General features: G+C 43.7%; 1 protein-coding gene across 9 annotated transcripts in view; it reads left to right on the top strand.

The window, feature by feature from the left end:
• The window catches only part of cep112 (centrosomal protein 112), a 161,090-nt gene that overhangs the window by 128,776 nt on the left and 5,829 nt on the right, over nucleotides 1-26,485 (top strand). For 4 of the 9 annotated variants that reach the window (XM_072694215.1, XM_072694213.1, XM_072694214.1 and 1 more), the window contains 4 exons: nucleotides 5,436-5,525; nucleotides 11,368-11,469; nucleotides 13,604-13,668; nucleotides 16,609-16,852. In XM_072694215.1, the coding sequence (XP_072550316.1) occupies nucleotides 5,436-5,525; nucleotides 11,368-11,469; nucleotides 13,604-13,668; nucleotides 16,609-16,612 (261 nt within the window). In that variant the 3' untranslated portion in view covers nucleotides 16,613-16,852. The other 5 variants (XR_011980727.1, XR_011980730.1, XR_011980729.1 and 2 more) reach the window with 4 other exon arrangements.

Raw genomic sequence — 26,485 nt, 5'->3', positions numbered from 1 at the left:
ATCCTAGAAAGTGGGCGTGTCTGTGTTGTGTTCTGCTTGACATGAAACACAGTCAGTTGAAGAGTGGAGTAAAATGGACTGGAACTCTTTCCAAGACCAGTGTAATCCTTATCTGACAGGACTGATGTTAGTAAGACAAGGCAAGTTGGTCTGTCACACACTCTTTCACAATATTGTTGTTTTTTTTTCCTCCTCTATTGTTCTAGCTGTACCACAGTGGCAAAACAACAAGAATCGGCAAACATGCTGATTCTCCGTTTGACCCGTGTGTTGTGATGGAGGTGAGACGAAGGAATGCCTCCATAGACTAGCTGCAATAAACTGTAGTTGTTCATTTCAACAGCAACGTCAGGTGTATTCTGCATTTGTATGCCTGTATAGGATGCATGTAGCACTACGTATACACATATACACATCTGTGACATGCATTCAAGATCAAGATTCCCTTTTATGGATGCTCACAAGTATCACGCAAAGCCCTTTGTGGGTGATATCAGTGTTTACAACAATTACATTTCCAATAATATGCAAATTATTATCAGGATTATATATTGTCAAAATTACTTGGCCAAAAGCCTTTAAACCTTTCCCTTTGTACAATCTTTCTAGTGTTTTTTTTATATGGTTTAAAAAAATCATAATTATAGACACAATAAGCCATACAAGTAGAACACCTCTCGCGGTCACACAGAGTACTTTGTCTGAATCAGAATCTGGATCTTGAAGACGTTGTTTGTCACAATAATCCGTGCAAACGGTAACCTTCTATATGAATTTATATTATTGCCCAATGCTTAATTAATTAATTAGGTTGCTAAATGCATTTACTGGATGCCCCCCTGCAAGGGTCCCTAACTTTTCCAAGTTATAAGTACATTCCTTCCCAAGAAAATACACCCCGCAACCCAGCCATCACCTCCGTGATCCAACTCTGACCCCTCAGTAACCTCTCAGCTTTTAGCAACAGACCGGTGCTAAGCCTGTGGTTGATCCATGTGTTGCCATGCTCTCACAGACTGTCACTGGCTCCTTTTTTGAGCCACAGGAATGATGACTAAGCATTTCTGGTTGCGATGGAAGAAGATAACCCTGATGTTCTCCACATCAGGATGGGTCTGGCATGCGTCTCTCTCTCTGTGTGTGTGTGTGTGTGTGTGTGTGTGTGTGTGTGTGTGTGTGTGTGTGTGTGTGTGTGTGTGTGTGTGTGTGTGTGTGTGTGTGTGTGTGTGTGTGTGTGTGCGCACGCTGTGGGTAGGGGATGGTAGCTGATTGATGAGTGTATAAGACTGGGGCAGATTCCCAGAAAGAAAAAAAAACATTTGAACTTCCCGTATCGCAGGAAGCAGTGCAAGATAACATTCCAGCATCCTGCATGAGAATAGCTTCAAAACTGCAACTCATCTACAGCCCCCCACCCTCCCCCGCCCCCACTCATCTCTCTTCCCTGGACAATAGCAGTCTATACAGTCTGTTCCATTCATCCCCTCTGTCAGATAACACTCCTACCAACCAACCAACCCTGAGCTGAGCAGTCATTTCACAATCCTTCCCTTTTCTTCCTAATTCCAACTGTTCTTTTTTTTTTATTTTTTTTATTTTTTTTTTTTTTCTTCCTTTCTTGAATTTTTTTTCCCCTGACTTTCAACTGTAGCCGCATGGCGCGCGCTAGCTCAAGGGTAGCACAGCAAAGACAGAAAGTAGTTTGTTCCAATATTTCTGCCCCCCTCCTCCTTTTTCTGGAGCGAAGCTTAACAGCGTCAGGTCTACTTTAATTACACCGCTCCGCGCATGGAAGCCCTTTTTTCTCTCTTAGCCACAAACTGCCTTTTGTGTTTTGTAGTCTGTTCAAGGATTTCTAAAGGACGTGCTGGCATGCACAGGCCCTGGCGAGAGAAGAGGGGGGGGTATTGAACTGTTATTGTTTGAAAGGCATGTAAGCGGCCTTCACAGCACCGGAGCCACCGCCGAGAACAGAAAAAAATATTAAAAAAGAGAAAGCGAGGGGGGGGGTATGCTTTAAAGAGACCCAAACCCAATCTCTCCTTCGCATCCAGCTATCAGAAGCTGTGCCAAAGGAGAAATGAAGCAAACCTCTAAATCTCCCTTCCAGCACCCTTTGCTTCTATCTCTTGCTCGTTTTTTTCTCTCGCTCTCTCTACGTCTCCCTCTCCCCCTCTTGCCCCTCTTGGACTCTCCTCTTTTCCCTCGTCCTTTGTCACTTGACAAATGCAAACATCAGACGTTCCAGCTGTCCCAAGCGGCATACAGCTGTTGTTGCGGTAGCGGCGCAGAATAGCAACGGACCACCTTCAAGCTTGTCCTTCGATCCACAGTCCCTTTCAAAACGCTTCCTCTCCTTGTCATCCACTCATCTGTCCGTCGCCACCACAGTCACCTTCAACCCTTCATCGGCCTCATGGACAGGCAGCCGCAAGACCACAGCAGGGTTGGGGGTGTGTGTGTGTGGGGGGGGGGGTGTTGAGGGTGAGCAAGCACCTCCAGAATTTAACGTCAGAGATGCTCTACCACTCAGCCACACTGGTGTGTGTGTGTGTGTGTGTGTGTGTGTGTGTGTGTGTGTGTGTGTGTGTGGAGGACCTCTGGGCCTGGGCACATTGGAGGCTTTGCTATAGTTTTGAAGTAGTTTCACTCGTTGTCATTAAAGGATCTCTTTAATCTGGAGCTTCTTAGAGCAGCCATGCTGCAAATAGAAGTTCCACATGAAGAGCAGTCTAGTGCTAACAAAACATGGACGGGAGTTTAAAGGGCTCTGAAGATGTTTTTTTTTTTTTTTTTTTTTTTTTTTTTTCCCTTTTTTCCCCCCTCCCTCTCCTCCCTCTCTCTCTCTCTCACTCTCTCGCTCTATTTCTCCCCCTTTCTTTTTCTTTTTCTTCTTCTAGTCTCTTTCTCACTCTTCCTCTGTTTTTTTCTGCTCTGTAGTTTACCCGAGGGAAACATACTTGCGTTATCTTTGCAAGAGGACCACCCAGGAAAGATGATTTGGATCTCACCTTGTGTTTGTGTGTGAGCGTATATGTGTGTGTAAGCATCAGTAGGTGTCTGTGTGCATAAGCATTACTGGTGTGTGTGTGTGTGTTCGTGTGGGAGGAGTGTTTGTGAGACCTTCCAAATCTCATCATTTGCGTCTTAGCATTCCTGCAGATCAGTGCGTGTGTGCTACATCCATGGTACGTGTGTGTGTTTGCTTTAGTAATCTTCAAGGGATAGCCAGTTGTTAAAGAAAACAAGACACTTTTGGAGAAGGGGAAAGAAAAAAAGTCGCTACAGCTTATCTGTCTGTATGTGTATGTGTCTCTCTTTGTCTGTCTGTCTGTCTGTCTGTCTGTCTGTCTTTCTCTCTCTCTCTCTCTCTCTCTCTCTCTCTCACCCTCTCTCACCCACCATGCACCCCCACCCTGCCCCTCCAGGAAATCGAATGTTCCACATTTGCCGCCTGTTGAGATCGATCCCACACTCGCGGCCTGATAAAGAGCATATCGCCTTGGCCATCTGGACCCTGTTTGGAGAGATTCTCCATAGCAAATCTCCCGTTCACGCCGAGAGGAACAACAGCTGCACAGCTTCAGCACCTTTCCACTGCCCCTCCTGGAAAGGTTGAAGTGGGTGGAGAACAGAAAAACACTGGAGCTCTACCTATGTTGTATCCAGGACCACCAAGCAGACCTTGCATTGTAAAGACCCCTGACCCCTGCATTAAATGCTTTTTGCGGAGGGCTAGTCAATGCAGGCCAAAGCCCAGCAAGGCCAGATAAGTCGAACAGAAGAATGGACACTACTAATCCACTTCAAGAGCTTCTGCCAGTCTTTATTGACTTCTCCCAAGAAACCCCTCTAGCCTTTCTGAACCTTGGTCCATGAAGTACCCCCATATAGAATAGCTCGAGATACCCCACCATGATTCATCAGAACTGCCTCTGCGTGCTGAGCATGACGTGCTACTTTATGCTGAGGACAGAGCTTTCTCCCATCCCAACTAAGCCTTGGGCTGACTCGATGCAGCTTCAGTAATCCAATGGGAACCACATGAAAGAATTCTCACTGCCGACTGTCAGCACGCTTCCAGGAAGCAGTGCTCAACCAGCACTGTGTCACACTTCTGGGACGTGCCCGTCACCGTGGGTGCTGATATACTGCTGGTTCCATGACTGTTCCCCAGGGGGTCATAGTCAAGCTAAGAACAATCCCATGGAGAGATGCCGCAAAGATGAAGCAGACTTTACAACCATAGCTTTGCGCCTTGCTGACCCTGACCCCTTACACCTGACCCCCTGGCCTCCTAAAACCAGCTTTGTTTTTGTTTAGAGGACCAAAGGAACAAGGGAAGAGGTCACAGTGTGTTGCAAGCAAGTGGTTCGGCATGTGTTCTGCAAGGTTCACTTTTAAGCTTGAATTTGAAGTCAGAGAAACCAGAGAATTGGCTTCGGGAACATTTAGTCATTAAGCATTGTGGCTCTTTGCAGCCTTTTCAGTGAAGTAAACTGGAAAAATGATTGAATTCATGATGTCTCCTTTTATTCAACAGTTTTAAATGAAAATAGTGACTTCAGTAGTAGTCATTTGTGATTGGGTGCTAAAATCTCTAAAAAATCTGTAAACTAATATCAAAAGGAGTGGTTCAGCCACACAAACGTGCATCTTAAGTAAAAAAAAAAAAAAAACATTAGCCTCTTAAAAGCCTCTATAGAGATTATGGGGTTACAGAAAGTTGCGTTAATGTATTCCTCCAGGCAATATACAACTCTGATTCTTTCTAAAAATGAAGAGAAAATGTAATTAACAGATTTAACTCAAAAGGAAGACCCTCCAGAGCCAATGATGGATACAAAAACTCCCATTCCAAACACCTGCATTATCCCACAACAGAGATGAAGCATGCTAATTGATTCCAGGGCCCTGTCCCACAGTGGTCCTCATCTTCACACAGTTAGGGACCCTCTCCTCATTGAGCCACAAGGTGCTGCCTCTGCTTTTCGTGAAGCGTAATCCAAACCGAAGTGTACAGATGCGTGCTGGAAACATCTGGTTCCAAGTGCCGGGCAGGAACTGCGCCTCTCTTTCCACTTCTATTGGTTTCAGGCGTGGGGCTGGGGAGAGAAACCTCAATCTGCTTTTCTGTTGTTTGGCCTCACAGTTTTGGTTTAAATGTTTTGCAGATTTTCTGTTGAGAAGAAAGGCAGATGGGTTTAAGTGTTAGGTTCTGTGGAAAAACCTCAGCCATTGTGAAATCTGTAGATGGATCTCCCCCCATCACTATTGCCTGTGAAAGATTAGATTTCTATCTGTCAGATTGGCCTTTGGTAACTTTCTTGACAGAGATGTCGAATCAAGGTCCAGTTTGTCTCTATACTTAATTCATATCTCTCTCCTCCCCTTCATCTGCTCCCTCCCTCCATTCCCCTATTGCCTCCCTGCAGGTTCTCCAGGAGCGGGTGGAGACCTTGCAGAAGCAGCTGCATGCTGGCGAAAAGAAGCTGATGACCCGGGAACTGGAGACCCAGGAGCAGGTATGGTTACCCTTGGGATCCTGATTGATCTCTGGGCTCTTCAGGCTGCAGCCTCACCCCTCCCCATGAGGCCCCTACTGGGCCGGACAAGACCTGAATCTTCCCACTCAAAGTCACTGATATGAACCCCACATGCATTCCCCACATTCCTAGAGATCCGGCTTCTAGAGCCAGCGCCCCCAGGCCAGGAATGCCTGCCCCAGCTTCAGAGGAAAAGCTGGGTTAATAACAGGGCTGCTTTGACCTTGACACACAGTGAGAGGGGGAGAGAAAAGAAGAGTAATTAGTAGACTGAGACCTGCATCTTAGTCTTTGAGACGGCCTGTTTTTCCTGTAAAACCGCTGGTGACAGTGGCTCAGGGTTTCAGACGTTCAGTGCAGTGTTTTGGAGTAGGCCTGAGCATCTGTTGAACGAGAGCCTGGCTTGCTTTTTGTAGCAGCTGCAAAGAATTGGCACCTTCTTGCTCCGAGGAGTTCCAAAAATGCCTTTTATCTAAGGGAACACTAATAGATCACTGGCTTTGACTGGCGTGTTATAGAAAGTATCGTCCAGACACTAGACAATTAGGGTCATCACTCAGTTTGCTAGACTGCCTCTAGCGTCTGCATGTTTACTTGGGAGCAGGAAGGAGGGCCCTGGAGGGTTAATTGAAAGCTTGAGCTGGGAACCGCTCCCTCTTATTGTCTAGCCATTATGAAAAGGCTTCTCCAAGGCTGACACACAGGATTTGATAGCTTAGCGACTATCAGCTGGGAGTGTTTGAACTGGTGTTTACTCTTGACTCTGACATTTGATGAGCGAAGCACCCGCACAACCCCCCCCCCCCCCCTTACCGAAATAAGATTTGACGAGGGAGGCCCTCCTTTTTAGCCCTCTGTTAGAGGAGAGCCTGCAAAGCACATCTACTCCCACCTCATAAACCCGCATACCAGTCCCCAGCTCTCCCCAGGTCAGCTCTCACATTCTGTTTGTGTGTGTGCACACGTGTGCGCACCATGCACATACGTGTGTGTGTGTGTGTATGGAAAGAAAGGGAGAGAGGTCTACTCTCTGTCTTCTGTGCCATGATATTGCCCTAGTTTATCTTCCAAGACATGTCTTTGTAATATGATCCTCAGCATGAAAAAACAGCCCTCTTTCTGCCCAGACTTCAAACAGATGTTCTTCTAGAGAGGCTCTTCCAGGCCCCTCTGTGCCTGCTTGGCATAAAATGTCGGCAATGACTGCATACAGTATTGCGCAGTCTACCCCGCCACGCTGGATGAAAAGATTAGGCCCTCAAAGCGCTTGAAAAAGCACAGAAAGGTGACGCAGTCTTCCTCTGAGCTTTCTCTTCTTGAAGAGGAGTGGGGAGTGTTATATTCTTAATAGGTAGGATTTGACATGTTAGTTAAAGCTCCTGGTGCAGAGAAGATCGCTGTTAGCAGAGAAGTCAAATCGGCAGATGGTAGTTTTCCACTAATGGACATTCAATAGGATGTTGGTTTTATGATAAAGCCATGGAAAATGGCTGTTCCTTATGATAAAAATTTTTCTTGTTGTTGCATGTAGATAAAATCTAGGTGCAATATCTATGATTAAGTCCTAAACACAGGAAGGCTTTGTTTGATAATCTTCGCTAGTCCAGAACTGTGGTATCATATGCTTTTCTGTCTGTTGCTGTCACTGTTCTTTAAATTCATGTTATAATGAATAGTGATGAATGGACCAATAGAAATTGGAATCTTTTTACATTGTCTTCCATTAAATGTCAAGAGGGTTTTTAACTTCTTCTGTAAAGTTGCCATTTGGGATATACAAGGTTTCTCTGACAGCGACAATATGTAACGCTGATCTTCTGACGTCAGTAGGTTTGACAGAACCTTCCTTCAGAAATCTACAGACTCACCTGAGATCATTCAGACTTGTCAGAGCACCACACAACAGCCCCATTGAGTGGATGCAGTCCTTTTCCATTAACCAGCCCTATTCTAAAGCGGGTGCTGGCTTTGGAGCTGCGCTCTCCACATGACTGACACTTCACAAGGCACATCTCTGCCTCATAACTTCATAAAGCGCCTCCTCCGGTTTCTAATTTCTCCTCACATCACTCTCATGAAAAAACATTCTCTCTTTATGCTTTTCTTCACAGAGTAGCTCCTTGCTATTCGCAAAAAAAAATAAAAAAAGCTTCCCCACTGAACTGCCGTGCCCGGTTTCCAGATGCACGATCTGCCGACGCAAAACTTTGTGAGTGGCGCAGGTTTTGATATACCCCCTTGTATCTGACAAGAGGGTTTTTTGTCACTTTTTGCATTTCTTTGCGATGCATACTCACGCCTCATGCCCCAACAACAACGCCCCCCCGCCTCCCAAAACCATCTAGCACAGCCCCCCCATTAGCATACATGGAGCTCCTGACGACCTGACAAACTTCATTTGAACGTTCAAAGAACTGAGGCCTTGTTGCTTTCAGTTGGCAGCTGTCAAAAAGCTCGGCATGTGACACCCTGAGCCAAGCAAAGTCAAACTCAAGCTCAATCTAAAAGCTATATATAGCTGAAATAGTGTCGTTTTAACAGAGAACGGTTCGGGGGGGGACTGCGCTGCTTTTTTCCATCTTCAAAATGGAAAGTGCTTCATCAGGAACAAAAAAAGAGAGAGAGAGAAACTTTTTTAAGGCAAGATGAAACCATTCACTTGAAGTCACATTGTTGAGTACTGAGTTTGTAAGCTTTCGGGAATAGTACCTTCATAATCTGGGCCATCAATGAGCACGAGAGCCCGGTGCAGTTTGATCAGCCAGTGTCCTCAAAGTGACCCTCCCCAAACTTCCACCCCCACCCCAGTCCCTGGTGTTTGTCAGGTTCTGTCATTGCCTTCCATTCACTGAAACAGAGAGCAGTCTCTATGAATGTGGATAGTTATCTCTGAGGGAGCTCACTGAAAGCCTTGTCAGTAGCAGAACCATGCTATATTCAACATTAGCGGCCAACCCTCCCATCGACTGACATTATCTGAGCAGCCCAGGTTTTGAAGCCTGCTGTATGCCGCTTGGGATAGGGTTTGAAGCAGCGCCTGAGGCTTGATCTGGTCTTAGTTTGAGAATGGGCAAGACCACGAAACCCTGCTGTAGATCTTTATCTTGGCACAGGTGGCTGTGATTTGGACCCGTGGTCTCAGAGAAGTATAACACAGTATAAATTTTAATGTAATTCCTTTTTATTTAAAGCTGCAGTGCTGTACATGCAGCACATATGTATCAAGGATGTTCTGGCTGATCACAGCACTACAAAGTTTGTGTCGGAGTAGGGTTGTGATCTAGAGCAGGGGTTCCCGATTTTATTTACAAAGGGCAGTGTGACTGCAGCTTTTCATCCCAACCATTCAGAAGCACACCTGATCAGTTGCTTGAAGACTGATACTACTTAATTAAAGAAGAGAGTTAGGTGTGCTGTTGCATGCCCCCTGTTTAGCAGGGGAAAGTATCCTGTAGTATGAATTAGTGATGATTAGACATTAGTGATGAAACAAAGACATTTCTTCTCAATACCCATGCAGTTTTCACAAAGTGTCTGACATTCACCAGTGTTTTCTTATTTGGAATGTGTTCAGCAGCTTAAAAACATTCTGCAGCTTAAAAACACATCATGAATCTGATGAAGACTTTGAATGTTAACACTTTACATGGATGGGCAATTGTAGATGCTCGCCTGACATGTCTCTAAAAAATGAAACCAACTTGAATATAAATGATTGAATGTAACCCTACACCTAACCTTAACCTTACCCTTGTTCGGGTTAGTTTTTATGGTTAGGATTTAGGATTGATTCAAGGGTACGGTTAGGATTAGGTGCAGGGTTGCATTCAAAAGACAGTCATTTACATTCAACTTCAGTTGCATTTAATAGGCATTCAGTTGAATGTCAGTTGAATGCCATGTGAGCATCTCTGAGGCTCCTATAATGGATCATCCAAGTAAAGTGATACCGTACAAATTAATGAAGAAAATGTTAGGAAGATCTTGATGCATTAGTACTTCGGTATTTAATCAAAACATTTCTTTTAGTCGGACACATTGAAAAGACCCTCAACTCCTGCAGTTTGGGGGAAATGGTGTAAATTATATTGCATAGACTGTGGCTGTAAAGGATGATTTTCAAACATTTTCAAATGTTAGAATACAGTATACTGAATATTTGGCCATAACTCCAGTGAAATCACTTTGCACAGCATCAGTTTCAAACAATGATTTGTACAATACTAAGTGAATCCTGCATCTATTTCTGACTGTGTCAACTCTTCTCTCCCAGGCCAGGGAGAGTTCCTGCCCCTAATTACTGACATTTTGCCACAGGAGCGTGCCCAGCTGTCGAGGGATCTTCCACCTCTCCACGCTCATGTCTCATGCGTTAAGGCTGGCATCTGAGCACAAATCTCTGCACTCTACAGGAGGGGGACAGCACTGTTAATATGCACGGGCAGCCGGGTCCACCTGTGGCTATCTGCACACAGCTGCTGGAAGGAATGGTCTCCACTCCCTGCTACGGTTTCCAAATCGTCCCACGCCTTACAGGCTGAGCTAATAGAGCTGTCCGCGGTGGGCCAGCAGCCAGACACACCGTGCTGTTCCATGGCTCTTTTAGTTGCGAGTTGCCCAACCAGACAGCAGCTTTTTACACGAACAGCTTCTTTAGCCTTCTCACCAACGCCTCTGCCTCCCACACTCCAATGCAAACACTCATGGAATGTCGACTCTTGATTAGCCGCTGGCATACTGGTACAGTATGTAGGGTCTTATCTGCCAGGGTTTCTTGCGAGGCAAGTTGCACTGGGTGCAGTACATATGGAGAGTATTGGATTTGCAGTGATATGCTTGGATTATAGAGGTGACTAATGAAATCAAATGAAATTATATTACACAGGTGTAAAGCTGAGTCCTCTTCCTGGTCTTTTTGAAGCATTTGTTTAGGAACTGTCTTCTTCAAAAGAATATTGATTGTCTTGTGTGAATTTTTTTTCCCAACATTATTGGCCAGAAAAAAAAAAAGGGGGGGGGGGGGGTTGGCTAAATGGCAAAGGCCTAATCTACTACACACTGTGCTGGGACAGAAAGAAAGGAACAGAGTGCTGTGTTCAGATAATTTATACTCTCCCTCTTTGAAGTGCCTCCCAATCCTTTCATTGTACCCTGAAAGATTAATTACAGAAAGCCAGAACAATCAGTTAAATCCACAACAGGAAAATTATTTTAGGAAAGGCAATCATCTTTCCTTGCACTGCCTCTCGCTTTTTCTCTTTCTCTCACCCCCCCTTTAGAAAAAATGGTGGAAAAAAGGAAATAAAAAATAAAAAAGATGGCAATCATATTTAAGAACGTGAGCAGGCCTCATCTGAGACAAACAGCGAATTCCCTCGAGTGTAAATCCAGAGATTGGGATACGTAGCTTCTTTTTCTTTAAGCCGTTGTAGGCAATGTTTGGTCTCCAGAAGCTTCTATGGCCATGACCTTTCCGTGCATCCTCTCTTCCCCAGTGCACCGCATCTTGTCCATTCAGCAGTTCTGACAAACAAGCACCCCAGTTATGTGTGCATGTGGGGGGTGGCCGGGGGATTCCTAACCAAACTGTTTAAGCCTAGTCTACAGGCTATGGTTTGTAGTGTGTAATTTAAGGGCTAGACAGACTGCTCTCCTCGGCGGAGGGCTTTGTTGGTCGGACTTGTTCTGTGCTCCAGTCTTCTGTGGCTGACCACAGTGTGCGGCAGCCTGGTGGGGGCGCTGTTACGGAGCTTGTGGTCGTCTCATGCTTGCTCTCTCCCTCTCTCTCTCTGCGTGTCTCTCTCTGTGTCTGTCTCTGTAGATCACACATATCCGTCAGGAGTACGAGCTGAAGATCAAAGGCCTGATGCCTGCTGAGCTCAGGCAGGAGCTGGAGGACACCATCGCCTCCCTCAAGTCACAGGCAAGCACCACTCACATCAGCACAGCACAGAATGTACACACACACACACACACACACACACACACACCACCCCTCAGAACTTCTGACTGAAATTCTCCACAAGTTGTACTGGTTTTCAGATGTTCTGTTTTACACATTTCTGCTGAAACATTAGAAACCTGGTTTACTCTCTGTTCTGATGTGTTGATCTGTTGGAGTTATATAAGTTGGGAGATGTTCTCTTTTCTGGGCTACACATTGTAGCATTCAGTCTCTTCAATATGAGTTTAGATCTCTTACAAAGGGGCCCTTAAGATGCTTGATTCTTTTGATTACCACACTTAAATGTCATCACATCCTCCCCTCTCCCGACAACCTCTCTGTCTCTCTCTTTCTCTCCCTCTCTCTTTCTCTCTCAGCTGTTTCTTTGCAGAAAGGCAGAACCCTGCAGCTTTGAACTGGAGTGTCTCTTGTTTATTTGATTTCTCGGACAAGGAGTGGGGGGGAAAGGCTAACAAGTAGTGCGAGTTCTTCCATAGACATGGATCTAATTTGGCTACGGGGCTTTGAAGTCCCAGGCCCGATTCATCTTCCCTCACGCGCAATTATACCCAGCAACCACATTAAAACTGGCTTCAAGGGCTCCGGCCAAGTGCTTATTAGTTACAGCGGACCTTGCTCTGCCTGAGTATGTGGCAGGGGAATTTTCGTTAAACATCTCTGGTCTAAACAATAGTCTTTTTTTTTTTTTTGTGGTGCCCGTAATCTTGGGGGGCCCCAGTGAAGATCACTGTGAGAGTGTGGGTTCTGTGTGGGTGAGAGTGCTTGGCCTTTGAATAGCTTTTTTCTCTTCGATCTGTGCGTGTTCTGTGAACCTATATGTTTGCATGTTGTACTTTGTGACGTGCATAGCCCCCCTGCCCCTTTCAAATATGGTGGCTGATTATTTTAAAGTATGTGGGAATTTCATACAGAAAAGAAGTTGAGGTCAAGGCCAGGCACTCCTGAAGAGGAAGCAGCTTATCAGCGAGCTTTATTGATGGCTATGTGTGCTGTAATAGCTGTTACGTACTCTGCATAATGGATGACTGTTCGGGCATTTTCACACTAGAGCTTTTTTCCAGACTCAGTCTGCTTCTTCTGCGAGTTCGGTACATTTGGTCAAGTGTGAAAGATGTTTTTTCCAGCCCGGGAGCAGTCCAGAGCACCTATATCTGGTCTGCCTGAAATGGTCTGGTGTTCTTTTCTAGGGAACTCTGGTGCGGCCCACTGCAGGTGTGGAAGCTATCTGGTCCCAGGGCTGCACGTGGGGTTGCATGATTGGTTCATTTTGTCACGTGACTGCTTCAACCTGATGCCATGACAACAAAAACGTACTGTTCTTTGTTGGTATCCAAGGAAAATAATGAAAATCAGTAAACCAATGAACCTAAGCCCCACTATTTTGCCAAAATGCATTCAGAAAAGTGATGTTCGAAATTGGACAACCGATCCACAGTTCATATTGAATTTATCTGACTAAAAGCCAAACAATGATTATGAGCCCAGAATTGGTTCTGAGTGCAGACTTCCGAACAAGTGTGAAAACAATGCTGTGAATCTTGGTAAAATCTTGGCTTTTGTATGCCGGGTCGATCAGAAATAAATAAAATGAAACAATATGGAAATTATTGAGATTATTAAAACGATTTGGAAAAAGCTATAGGTATTCTATTGTTCAAGTAATAGATTCAAGAAGTGAGATTCCGAAAACCATTTTAGAGGGCAAATCATGTGCACATATTTTCTTATTCTCTGCTCTAATGCTGATCACATTTCACATTTTCCCTTGCCACAGTACAGCTGATCTTGTTGACCTACAGTTAATGACAGAGAGAGAAAACTGACCAAGTGAAAAGTTCAAAACATAATAAGGGAAAAGGTTTGAAAAGTATTTGTGACAAAAGGGCAGAAATGCAGAGGATGACCCACTGACACATTATTGTTTTGTTTTTAATGCAAAGTTTGTTTTTCCAGTCCTTTAGAGTTTTTTTTTTATTTTTTTATTGAGTGTAGGATTCTGTTTTTTACTGTATCTATGAAGGGGATTCTCTTTTACACTCCAAACTTGTGCTGTGTGTCTGTTTGTGTGTGTTTGTGTGCATGCTGGCTACAGGTCAGTTTCCTCCAGAAGAGAGCGTCCGTTTTACAGGAGGACTTGGATGCCTGCCGCAACAGGAGGTGAGGGCCTGGTCAACTTGCTGGTGTGTACTCGCACACATATAAACACACACACACGCAATATTTACTCATATTTATTCGCTCACAGTTTGTTGAAAATCTGTGCGCTGTTCAAATACATGCACACACTGGTGCACACACACACACAAGCTCAGGCTCTTAGCCCTTGGGACCTTTCCGTCGTCCAGCAGAAAGATTAAACAGCTGACATTTTCAAAAATGCGGCAGCTCACAAATGTCTCTCACCCGTTCGCTTCTTCATAAGTCAGTGGTGTAATTGACATTTCAAGAGCGGCCTTTGAACCTCTTTCATCTACTGTCACTCCATCAGCCCTGTCACAACACTCGTATGTAAAACATGTGCACGCTGGCAGCATTCAAATGTGATGCACTTTACCAGCACAGGAGTTCACACTCCTAAACTGACGCAGGCGCGCAAAAAAGCATTGCTGCACCTGACTTGTGGTCTAATCACAGAGAATGCATTCAAACTCTGTGTAAAAAGAGCACGATCACTTCTTTAAACTTGTGGCCATATTCGACCATTTCTTTAGAGAAACATTCACTGAGCGGTTGCAATATGGCTTCTAATTTAGTTTGAACAGAGACGACATCACAGATTTATGAGGTCTGTTACCTCACTGCCCCACCACTGAAAACCTCCCTCACTGCTGTCATTGAGTTTCCATTCTCCTGCACGAATGTCAAGTTAGACATTATAGAATTATTACTGAGATTCGGTAGTACTGGGAGAAGATTTGGTTGTTGAGGCATCTTGGAGAGACGGATGCGTTTACACTGCAATAACATGTCTCAAATGCGTCTCAGACGGGATCGGATTGAGTGATCAGATTTGTATCTGTTTCAAATGCATCTTGGTGCGCGTTTACCCCAGCCTTTTTATGTGACTTGGCCTTATCCAGATATAACTTTTTCCCCCTTCACACTGGCACACAACACATCAGTGTCGTATATGACGCAAAATATCAGATTTGGGCCACTTTTGCCTGTTGTGTGAACGTAGTCTAGGGTAGGGGAGGGGCATAGGGCAGTATTTTATTGTTATTATGTCAGTTATTTTCTCTGAGCATATTGTGGGCATCAGTATTTACAAAACACTGAACAGCTGCATGTGTAATTGCAGAGAGCATATGTTTGTCATTTTTAACTGATTTTAACCCCCAAACATTAGCATGTACATTTATGGTATTTAGCAGACGCTCTTATCCAGAAGTGCTTCACTGGTCGCCCTGAAAATATCCCTACCTAGTGTTAATAAACTAGAGCTTAGTCAGTGCAAATGCCTAGATACAAAAGAACTACATACATATGATCACTGTCACACAAAAACCTTAAATCTCTATTTCTACATTTGAATCTGGCAGCTGTCTGGCAGATGTATCATACATGTAACGTGAAAATAATGCATCGTCTCCAAATATCTATTATTTTTACCAGTTTGGACACACTTGGTTAAATGTGTGCTTATAAACTGGGTAGATACCCGTGTGCCTGAAATGTGGTTACTGGTGCATTTGGATAAGTTTTTTTTTTTTTTTTTTTTTTTTTTTAGATGATCAGCACGCATTCAATTAGGTGTGTCAGAACTTTTGACTGGTACTTGTGCTGGGACATAGTAGCTTGACATGCACGATTACACTTACATTTATGGCATTTAGCAGACGCTCTTATCCAGAGCGACTTACAAGGTTACTCGTATTACAGAGGGTGGGTCAGTGTAGTGTTGCCCAAGGACTCTTATTGGTGTAGCGCAGCACAGTCACCCAGACCGGGAATCGAACCCCAGTCTCCCACATGATGTGGTAGCTCAGTGGCAGGTAATGGTGTTATCTGTTGCGCCACACCAACCATTACAGCATTTGCACTGCAATAATAAGTGACTTAATGTTGATTGATAGTAAAAAGGTCCATTTTAAAAGAGCTCATTTCATGTGTTTACCCTCTGCAGTTTTCGGACCTGTAAATGGGCGATCTTTTCAAACCTGTTAAGCTACCGGAATATGTGTAACTAGTATATTAGTGTTTCTCAGCATTCCTCTTTTCATTTTGATTGGTTTTCAGCAAAAATAGGATCAAGGAGTCTTCTCTAAATTTATGTGAGACGTACCAGCGTGGGATAAGCAGTATTGGGTGCAACAAGCCTAAATGTATGAGCCAGTTGCAGTCCAGATCCAGAGATGCAATGACATTGATATACACAAAATACACACCACACACCCACTAAAAAACATACTCACACTGAACATAAGTTACATCAAGGTTACACAACAGTGTGGGTTTGTGTTTTATTCTTCTTCCTTTTTTTGTTGCTATTATGGAGTGCACACAATCTCCTTGTCCAGTGTGAGGCCCTTTGCTAGGCTCCTCCAGGTGTGAAAAGGCTCTTTTGATCCGGATAGAAGGTGGAGGGGTAAACAAACAGCGGCATGTTTTTTTTCTTTTTCTTTCTTTTTTTTGTGCAGGTGATTGATGCGCACTTCCTCCTTTTCTTTAATTGTCATTCTTTCTCTGTTTGAAGAGGGATCCTGACTATTCAAATATTGGTCTGCTTCAACATAGCAGCCAGAGTTGGGGGAGGCTAAAGTCAATGATTTACTCCTTGATGCTAGCATTTTTTTTTTTTGCTGTATTATAATACTGGCCTGAGTGCAGTCTGTAGGGGACCAAATACGCCCCCCCACCCCACACCCCCGCTGTGTTAAGTGCTCCTGTTGAGTGCCATCTGTCAGCAGGTATTTGATGTCGCTCCGCCTCTTTACTGTCAACTTCCTCCCCAAACCCACCTGACCTGCTGCTCACAGGCCTAAAACAAACATGTGACACCTTCCCTAACTTTTGTTATCTCTCTCTCTCTCTTTTTCTCTCTCTCTCTCTCTCTCTCTCTCTCTCTCTCTCTCTCCTCTCTTCCCCTCTCCCCAGGTAACCAGGGTCACCACATATTCAGCTTTATGTCTACTGGAGCAGATTTCCTAATTGAAGTGAGCATTATCCAACCCCAAATACTCCATACTGACATTCACCGCTGATGTGTTGTAGCATGATGATGTGCCATACTGGATTTTACAGCATTGTTTTAATGTATTTATGCATCCATTATTTATTTCATTTTTGTTTTAATCAAATGATTTCCGCTGAATGTGACACACTTTTGTTTTTGCTTTGTTCACCAGACTTTAGTTTTGTTTACTTTGATGTATGAAGGAGAAAACAGCATGTCAAATCCAGATGTCCTTTTTTATTAAATGCTACTTTGTCATCTTTCTCACATTGCCATTGTCTCGTGTTCATCTGTTCAGAAACATCACGTCTTGTTTGGACGTTGTCATTCAGTGCTTAAACAGCATTACCAAACCCTGATGCCTCATAAAGGTTTTATTTTAAGTTATTTTCTTTATTTGAAGGTGTTCTTTGATGTATAAATAGTAAGTATAAATGGTTGGGGTGACAATGCCCAGATGTGGTTTAACAAGCCTACTTACAACCCTGTTGTTTAGCCCCAGAATGAAACACACTGGTTTTCCTTTACTCACGGGAGCCGCATAGCATAACATAGCGAGAGCATTGTAATAGTTTTTTGTCATCATTCTTACAGTCTTACAGGACATCACTGCTGTCCTGTCTATGCCCTCTCAGTAGGATGTGAGGTCTATCTAGCTGAAGGGATCTTCTATTCCTGTTTGGTTAAGCCAGAGCTTCTTTTCAATGAAGTGCTTGAGGTTTATAGTATGTCACTTCTATGTACAGAGCTCCATTATTCAACTGTGCCACAGTTAATCGTAAATTTAACCCCAGGGCGTATATGCCTGTACAATACACATAGCCAATTCCAATCCACAAGCCTTGACTTCAAAACAAGCACAGCACCATGTTTGTATTTTACATACATGCATGCAGGACACTAGCACTAGTTTGCAGCTCCTACCTTTCAATACTACCACTATGACTCCATAACGGACATGCTCTCATACTAGCACTGTTAAAGCTCATGAGCATGATGTTGCCCCTGGATGGTATACCTTGCGGAATGTTCAAATCCCTGACTCTGTTCCTCTCAGCCTGGAGCGTGTTGATCACAAGAGTTTGCTTCTGAAGAAGCTCACCTTTGATCCATAAGGCCATATGTGAGGCAGCTAAACAAATGCCTGCTGAAACATTCCTACCATATGAGTGTAGCTTTTAGTTCAGAAGTTCTGAAGTGTGTGTGTGTGTGTGTGTGTGTGTGTGTAGTGTTTTCCCCCTGCCCCGCGTACCTAACTCTGTTCTCTCAGCTCAACACCTGTGCTCACTTGATTTTACTCACTGAAAGGTGAGTGCAAATGCTTAATGACTGCATAACTAGCTTCTTACCTTACAGTTAAAGTTGACTGGTTCCAGCACAAGGTGCTAGCGTACTGCCTACAGCAAAGAGGTCCTCATTGATCTGAATAGTTGGAATTCTTTTTTTATGGCAGAACCTCTGTGGAGATGAGAGATCTTTTAAAGCTTCTGTTGGAAGTTTTTTTTTTTTTTTTTGTAAACTTCCACTGTGTTTGCCATTGCATTGCAAATTATAGTCTGAAAAATGCTCCAAATGACACTCCGGTTTGCTAGCACTGATACTGTTGCAACTTGCCAGAACCATTTGTTTAACCAACGGCTCCACTGGAAAACCAAAGGGGTGACCAAGGCTTTCTCAAGGTCCATTAAAACTGCTCGCTTTTGTTTTTACTGTATATTTCTCATCCTATTCTCTCTTAACTCAGGGGTCGCTTATAATCACCAGTGCTGTAAAGAGTGTAGATTTAAGTGCTTATTCCTCAAGCATGTCAGTGGGATCAGGTCAACATAAATATCCTGAGAGCAAAAAAAAAAAAATCATCTGTAACAACCCCCCCCTCCCCTCAAGAGGGTGGGTCCTTCTCTACAAGAACAATATTTTGAGGCTAGTTGTACTAAGCCTGTATTCCACACACAAAAAAGAAGCTACAAACTACTTTGCACTGGGCATCAGTGCCATCTTCCTGCATGTATTACATTCTTACAGACTTCGATTTTGCTTTTGTGATCTGGGCTGGCATTGCGAAAGTAACACTGCCACCGTAGATATTTATTTGATGTGCAGATTTTGCTGTCGGCCCCAATTCTGAGCACAGGGGAGTTTTGGCTCTCCCTGGAGTGAAAGGCCTTGAGGGGGGTGACTGTTGTGGTTGGAAGTAATGTACTAAGGGCAGGCAGCCATTTTCTGCAAAGAGCACAACTAGTATTATCAACTTTCCCCTCACCTCAAATGCAGTCCGTCGGCTCGATCAGCCAGGATGTTTTGTTTTCCGACATCATAGGATTAAAGTTTACTGTTGATGAAAAAGTTCACTGCATAGCTAAGTCAGTGCTAGCATTTTGATTCTCATATGCAAAACTATTCGAGACTGCTTAAGAACTTTTGAAGTGAAGGTATGATGATTAAGGCATGTATTGGTGGACATAGGCCGTCATTATGTGCGAACTGCATTAGTCTCTCCAGAATTGGACTCTGGTTAAAGGAGAGGTGAGTGGGAAGGCTAGCTGACATCTATGCTAGTGTTTGCATCACTAAATGGGAACTGCTGGGCCCAGAATCCATAGGTTTGCATGACCACTGGGCAGTTCTTCTTTTCTGCATCTCTCTCATTCAAGATTCTAGATAGCTTTGTTGGCGTGACTGTAATGAGTACAGCCAAAGCATTCGAACAACAGTAAAAATAACAGAAATGCCCAAAAAAACAGTAAGTAATTACAGTAAAGATTCATGTGTGTAGTTTTTACACACACATGGTAAAGTACGTGTCCCCCGCTGTCTCTCAGGCAGTAAAGCACGCTACGCAGAGGGGGACTATGTGCCCTTTTTCAAGGAATCTCTCATTTTTCCAGTTCTGCATTATTATTATTATTATTTTAGATCTTGAGATCAGCTTCTTCAGTCTGTATTTCTCTCTCCACCTCGTTCTCTCCCTCTTTCTCCATTTCACTTTCTCTTTGTGGGACGGCGGAGAGGGAGAAGGAGGGGGAGACAGAGAATCCAGACCCAGCAGGATGTCTGTGAAACAACAACACAACTTTTTCAGGCCTTCATTGTGGTCTGAGGGAGAGAGTGCCACAGTCACAGAGTCCATCCAAACACAAGGGTCACCCACTTAATGTGACCACAACTCGCTGGGGTGTTGTAACCAATCTCTGCTCTAGCCAAAACTCGCCACTGGTTTTGACTTTATCAAAGGTTGTCATTTCCTGAACGGTCGAGGAGGATCAAAGGTTTGTCCCACACCTTCCTGTGTGTCGAAATAATCTGTTGATCAGGAGAGAGCGGTGCTATGTGCCATTACCTCATAAAGGGCAGGTTAAAGCTAGTGGAACATCCCTGTCTGGCCCGCTCGCTCTAAGCAGGAGAGGCTGGCTGGTTTTGCATAGGTTGCCCTTCACCATGCTTCCAGTTCCTCTAATCTTGGTTAGGTTAAGTGTCAGGAGAAAGAGTGCAGTGCGAAAGTGCAGCCTCTGTGCATGTTTTACTTGTTGTAGGCTCTATTATTGGCAAGATCTATTTTGATTTTGCCATTAACCTGGAATTCTGCCACAAATGACAGCTGCCAGTTTCAGATTATGTCAAAAAGTAAAGAAATGCAAACATGAAGGCACAAGTTCTTTGTGTGACATTGACAAGTGCTTATACTACAACTGTGGCTCTTGGTGAACAATGGCACCTACACCCTTAACCCAGACAACTACTCAAAGTGAAGGCCACTGATGCTCAGGTGTCACAGTTGCTGTATGAGAGGTGTGTAAACATCTTGGTAAATCAGGTAAAACTTATAGGTTTGATCTTTTTTTGGTGTTGCAGCCAAAATAATGCCACTTGACTTCAGTAATTGGAAATTTCAGATAGCTACTACTGGGTATATTAAAACAATATATATATATTAATAAATGTATGTATTTGCTTTCTGGACACTTAGATAATACAGAATATTATTAAATCAACCTACAGTTGTATACCATATTGCTGCCTTGGTTGTTTGATTACTTTGATCTCAAATAGATGTTGAAAGATCTCCAGAACCCCACAACGCCTAGGAAAAATGTGATGTCCTTCACATGGTCACACGGGGAGACTCTTCTGTTGTAAATATTGTTCTAGGTTTGTATCTCCTCCACACCCTTGTTTTTGAGCACTGGCTGTCACTGGTATTTGCACACAGCAGAGGGCTCCCCAGTTGGGGGTGTTGTTTTCTTCATGAACCAGCAGCACTCGTGCAAAGATTGTGTGCATGACGGCTGCATCTGATATTATATAAAAAATATAACAATAATAACAATAAAAAGCTCTGAAATTCACAGACAAAGGAAGCATGTCTGACTGCTGAATACAGTTTGTATCTTCATGTGCCTCTGCCGGGCCCCCTATGGATCCTGCTGTACAGTAGTTGACAGGGTTGAGGTGCCTATTGATGTATTTGGGTTGGGCCCTGGATGGCAGTCAAGGTACTTTTTCAAAAATGGTAGTACTGCAGAAGTGCATCGAAAGATCCAACTGGGACTTTTTAGAGACTTTTCCTGTCCCTGCGAGGCCTGTCTTCTCACTCCATGCCGTCTGCATAAACAATTCCATTGGAGTGAGCGTGTTCTTTGATATTTTTTTTTTGTGTTGTCTGTGCCAACTTCCCCCCAGCTTTATCACTGATGCGCCAGTGTTGTATGGTTGGAGCAGAAGGCTTCACGGAGCCTCAGTCCATTCTGTCACCGAAGGAGACCAGTAGTGCAGTTTCCCATTTGGAACAGTCGGAATGCAGATATGTAGCTGGATCAATCAGCCTTCTATTTATTTGTCTGTGTGCCACATGGACTTTAAGTCGCTTCTGTTCAGTGTGCACAACCCCCCCCCCCCCCTTTCCTTTGTGCAGCAGGTCAGATGAGCTCACTGGAGTCTGTTTTCTATCTATTTTATGCTCTTTACCTTGTGACACGGTTAACTGTCTGGCAGCCCTGACTGTCACTCAAAAAACCTCGGCTACCGCACTGGCTCCACATTTAATGCAATCAAGATCGGTTTATTTTCACTCTACGCTTAGGTTAACCATGTTACGGTTAAAGGGGGCATCTGCTTCTGTCTTTGTGTCCTGCTGACATTCACTAGGAGCTGTGTTTGTGACTGTACAGCTGTGTACGGATGGGATGCCTTGTTTGAAGAAAGCTGACAAGATGACTAGTTCTGGTCATGGACACTACACCAATCAATTAAATTCCTTCCATGTATTTAAGGTTAGATATTGTATGATGGGTTGTTTCTGGCCTTATGTTCCCATGCTGCATGGAAGTGGAAAATGTTATCCCTTATATAGCAGCATGGATAGATAAGATAAGGGCTGGGGGTGGGTTCCAGGTGGGCATGGGCTCTGAGTGGGTTAGTACATGCGTTTTAATGGGACCCAGTTGGGCTTGCCAAATGAGCCCAGTCATTACAACCCACCATAATCTCACATGGGTCCCATCTAGGCTCACTATATATTGTACAACACAGATGAGGTCCATGTTTAAACCCCTTTGGTCCCATCACTGATCCTGGTGGGCATCCATATGTGGGGCCAATGTGGAACCCAAAACGTTCTGCTTCAAATTTGGGCTACCCATACAGGCCCTGCATGGACATATTAGCTGGGTATGCAACTGTTAAGGTCGCACTTCATCTTGCTGTTTCAGAATTTCTGGCATATTTCTGACATTCCTTCATTTTAAACCAGCCGGACCAGGTTATATTATTGCCTTTTTTGTTTTGTTTTTATTTATATTTATATTTATATATATATTTATATAAAGAAGACCAAAACACTAGCAACAGCAAGCTGAGGAAGAGCGACAGGTAATATTAATGTGCTGCTGCTTTTGTAGGTGCTATTTACCAGTGTTTACAGAGCCAGAATCCGTTTGTTTCATGTACAATATGATTTATTCCAACATCTCTTAGCACTTCTCAACTTCTGAGGCTTAAAGAAATATCCAGTTTATAGAACAAGGCTTATGTACTCATCATGAAATGCAGACTGGTACTATAGCGACCAACAGACATAACATAGACAGAGGATCATATACACTGGAATTTTTATTATCAGAACATAGCCTTTTACATTCCATGAGCAAGTAGGAGGAATTATACATACACACACATGCATATATGCATACATAAGCTGTAACCCCTTCTAACTATTTATCAGGAAGAGCTCTCAAAACAGCCTCAATTCTCTGTGGAATGAATTCCACCAGAAATTAGAAACATTCTTTTGAGATTCTGGTCCGTGTTGACATGATTGCGTCATACGATTCCTGCAGATTTTTCAGGAGAACTCTCTGTCAATCTCCCGTTCTGCTACATCCTACATGTTCTTGTGGATTCAGATCCCGTGACTGGAAAGAACACTCCTAAAGAACACTGAAGTCATGAAGTTTGTGAAGCCAGTTTGCAATGACTTTTGCTGTTATAGTCATAAGAAAGTACTTACAGAGGCTAGCATGGGCTCTCTGTGCTTTTTGGTATGTATTTATTTTGGTAGCTTTGTGTCACTGCCTGTGTACCTACATAATCTTATAGCACGGACCAGGCCTAATCAACGTGGCTGCCATGAAAGTTCCAGTAGTGAGCAGAAATGCAATGCAAGCTAATATGCTTCTTTTTTTTTCTTAAGCAGTGTTTGAGATGTTGGCAAGCCTGAATGTCATTGGTAAATAGACTCTGTAGTCTTTTCAGTCTCGCTATGTGCACTTACAGGTAAATATGCCAATGTGTTAGGGCATTACAATGGAGTGTCTCAGTGTGCTATGAAAACTGTATTTGTCACTGTAGGACAGAAACCTTTTTGACGTAATGTGAATCTGACAGTTCATGATGAATGGACCAATAGAAATGCTCTACAATGAATTAGTAGAATATTTTTTTACACTGACTTCCACTGAAACGTAAGAAGGTTCTTCTCCTGTAAAGTTACCATTTTAGAGATTTCTGAGTGACAGTGAGGACATATTATATTAAACAGATCTGTAATTCTATAGTAGAGATGATGAATTTTTAGATTGTATGGGTCAGATAAGCAGCGGATCAATTATTTTCTTATGGTGGTCTGGATGTTGTGCATGTCCTGACAGCATATTGCCTCATGTTTAGAGACTGTCTGACAGCTGTGGATGTTGTTCATGTCACAGCTCCGACAGGTCTAGTGACAGCCTGAGTTCTGCAATGACAGCCTATCTCCTGCTTAATGCCTTTCTCTTGAATTCTGGGCTTATTGCGATGACAAGGAACTGGTGGAAATGTCGCTTCTTCCTGCTGACCCGAGGTTTGCATTTTCTCTTTGAAATGGTCAAGGTTAGGGGTTAAGAGGGCAGAGTGAGTACTAGGTCTGTGCACAAGAGCCTCGCAAGCGCAAGCAGATGGCAGCTTGACTAGTTTCAGACTATGAGTGTGGGAGAGTTCGGAGGTAGAGCATAATGCCTGATTTCTCGGGCCAAAGCTCAACGCTTTAACAGTTGACTTCACTTTTCCAGTCCAGTGCTCACTGCTTAGAACGGCATGGGGTGAGAGTAGGTGAGTCGGACCCAGGGGGAAGTGCATCTCCACACTTGACTGGGCAGTTCAAAGAAAGCATTTGGGATCAGAGCATGCTCTCAGCTTTCTGTTTTTTAAGGCAACAACTGAGCGTCTGTGGGTATGTGTATGTACTGTATCTCTCGGTTTGTCTCAGACAAAAGTGCAAATGGACGTTTATGCATGGGCATGTGTATGTATGTGTGTGCGTATGCTGGTATGCCCACCGACTCTTGTGTGCCGACACGGCTTTAAAACTTTCCACACTCCTTTGATTGAGCGACATCAAAGCAGCAATAGCCACTGGTGCCTGTCCGCTCTAATAATCATTTGCTTGCCGAGGTCAGCTCCGTCCACTCTAAACCCATCCTCGCCAAGGCGATAATCCAGCGGCTCCTCCCAACCCACGCCATCACTAGCGAAAAGAAAATGAAAGTCATTACCTCGGATAGGCCGGGTTTCATGGCCGAAAAGGGATTAGTGCAGGCATCAGACATTGTTTCTATACATTGTTTGACTTTAAAGTCATGCGCAAAATGGGATTAAAACAGAAAGAGAAGGAACGTCAATAAATAACCTTCAGTAGCCCAGCTAGGCATCCGTAACCTCCCAAAAGCTCCAACAGACTCAGTTGGTGGTAAAGACAGTTGGCCTCGCGTAGCGGGTAACTACACTGCCCTACTAGTGGCACACTTGATTTTGATTCCCTATTTAGGCAAGTGCACCTCACTACACCAATAAGTGTCCTTGAGCAAGACTCTTAACTCTACACTCCCCTCCTTGTGTAACATGATTTACATGTAAGTCACTCTGGATAAAAGCAAGAGTGAAATGTAGGAAATGTAAAGACAGTTCCAGACAGTTCTAGTCTTTGGTTTTCGAATATTTCCTCTTCTGCAACAACCCCGAAAGAGCATTCAGGGCTAAGCCTAAAGTTTATTGCGATCGACTTTTGTATTTACAGTGGGGCTCTTAGCTGGCTCTAACAGGTTAGAATCTAAGGCACCATGTGTACTTGCCTGCTGAAACTCCACACTCCTCATTTTGTCTTCCAGGCAGTCTGCATGCCGATCGATTCTGCTGACAACCACGTTTATTCCCTCTGCCTCCATTCAGATCTTTTTACTCCTTCAGTGTAGGCTTCCTTAATGATACTATCCCAGAGTCGTGATGTTTATTTGCCTAAGCTATCACTTCCTCTAAAAGCCTTGCCCTTGGTGTGTATATACCATGCAAATCATGGATAGAAACCCCTCTTATCTTTTTCTTTTCTTTTCTTTTTTTTTTTTTTTTTTTTTTTTTGCTATTTCCCCTCACTTTTCTTCCCCTCCCTTCCTCCTCCCATGCACGCTCTCTCTCTCTCTCTCTCTCTCTCACTTTCATGCTCTCTCTTTCTCAAATGCACACATTGCAGTGGTAAAAATGGACAGTCGCACTTCTCTCCGCATGGACCTCCGTGATAATTGCCATAAGCCTCCCACTTGGTTTCATTTTCCATTGTCCTCCCCAAAGTCTTTGGTCTGGCTCGAGATAAAGGGATAATCACTTCAAAGCAAACTGCTAAGAGTTTAACCCCAAGCCGAAAGAAGCGGCAGACAATACGGTAATTGAGAGGAGTTACTGATCAGAGGCATGGTGTGTAGAAAGGGGCAGAAACACTCTCCAGCACCCTGACTTTTATTGGTGTTTATGACAGCAGGCTGCCGCTGAGGTAGGCCGTGTCCTAGGGTCGAGGACCTTGGATGTCGCCTGGGCTTTTGAGTGAAAAAGCCTCTCTTAAATAGAATGTTCCCCAAACAAATACATTCTTACTTCAAGTTTATCTAATTGGAGGAACCAGTTTACGCCAGCTCTTCTGATATTTGGAGCGAGTTGCACCAAAACCTCAGGCTTGGTCCTGGTGCTTATTTCTTCTAAACTGCCTGGAACTCTTTTTAATCTTTGATAGTTATAGAGATGAGGGTGATATTGGAATCATGTGAGTGTCAGCAAATATTGGCTTTAAAGAAATTAGCAGTACAGTACCTGTAGTTTGTACCTCAGCAGAGTAGAATGTTTAGTTGACTTTCTGTTGGTTTCTGTGCCAAAAAAATCTAAAATATGCTTTTATGCATTTATTGCTTTTACAAGCATGTATAAGATCATCCAGGTTAAAGTAGTTCCAGTACATTTTATATATATAATATATACATATATAACATAACATGACCAATT

The sequence above is a fragment of the Salminus brasiliensis genome, chromosome 12 (genome assembly GCF_030463535.1).
Source record: "Salminus brasiliensis chromosome 12, fSalBra1.hap2, whole genome shotgun sequence".
Taxonomy (NCBI): domain Eukaryota; kingdom Metazoa; phylum Chordata; class Actinopteri; order Characiformes; family Bryconidae; genus Salminus; species Salminus brasiliensis.
Note: the sequence above shows the minus strand (reverse complement) of the source record. Positions and strands in the feature narration are given on the sequence as shown.